The sequence below is a fragment of the Octopus bimaculoides genome, chromosome 6, assembly GCF_046866305.1.
Source record: "Octopus bimaculoides isolate indiv1 chromosome 6, ASM4686630v1, whole genome shotgun sequence".
NCBI classification, from domain to species: Eukaryota; Metazoa; Mollusca; class Cephalopoda; order Octopoda; family Octopodidae; genus Octopus; species Octopus bimaculoides.
Window position 1 is genome coordinate 89,313,197 of NC_142933.1, and position 1,012 is coordinate 89,314,208.

General features: G+C 37.5%; 1 protein-coding gene across 2 annotated transcripts in view; it reads right to left on the reverse strand.

Annotated features, from left to right (window-relative positions):
* Window positions 1–302, reverse strand: part of LOC106869353 (E3 ubiquitin-protein ligase SMURF2) — a 106,683-nt gene extending 106,381 nt beyond the window's left edge. For both annotated transcript variants that reach the window (XM_014915072.3, XM_014915071.3), the window contains exon 1: window positions 192–302. In XM_014915072.3, the coding sequence (XP_014770558.1) occupies window positions 192–237 (46 nt within the window). In that variant the 5' untranslated portion in view covers window positions 238–302. The remainder of the gene's footprint in view (window positions 1–191) is intronic.
* Window positions 303–1,012: the final 710 nt, after the last annotated feature.

The window sequence follows — 1,012 nt, forward strand, 5'->3', positions numbered from 1 at the left end:
TAAAGTCTTACGTTGTTATAAGTTTAGGCTATCCCTAATAAAAAAAAAAGCGGCGGCCATATTTTTAATACATATGCGTGGTGGTAGGCACTTAATTATAGCACCTTGTAAGTTAGATTGACTACTTAGTGCTTCATACCTTCAGGCTAATATGATTTGTTGATGGACAGAGGAAATGTAAGTAAACCTACCTGTAAGTCTGACTTTCATAGGGCCACTGTGTCCGTTACTAGCCATGATAGCGGAGAAAATCCGTAGAGAACATATCCTTCCTTCCTCACTATACTACTGCGCGTGGTGTTGTATGTTTCCTCGTTTGGGCCTGCTACATGACCTCTCGTATGCAAATGAGAAGCGACACGGATTGGTGACCTCTCGCGTATGCAAATCTGAAGTGACACGGACTGATGACCTCTCGTGTATGCAAATTAGCGAGGATACGAAAAGTTTAGGAAATAAACGGTTTGTGTCACACACAAAAACATCGATGTTTTTGAGTGAATAAATAGAAACGGAATCTGAACGAATAAAAGAAACATAAAACTACTAGAACTGCTGCAGTTGAAAACTCACTTATAAATACTACAGTTAGCTTCATGAGCTAACGAAAGAGACTCTACATGGTCGCTCAACTTACTAGAAATAACAGTCACATTTCCGTAAAATCATATTCTTAAACGAAAGGAAGAACGTAATTAAGTTTTTGATATACTATTACGGAAAAAAAAGGGAAAAGAAAAAAATATTGGAGAGCATTCGGATGGAATGTCTTTGATCGAAAATCAGCTCGATAATAATTAATTACGACCCTTCACGCTCTGAGTTCAAATCCCGTCAAGGTTAACTTTGCTTGTCATTTTTCTGAGTTCGATAAAATAAGGAGCCGATTTTGATGCAACCTAGATGTCAATGGAATTATAACAGGAAACTGAGGGCCAAACAACAACAACCACCATAGCAACTAGATTCATTAGGATCATGATTTTTTTTGTTTTTGTTTTAAAGCGAAACA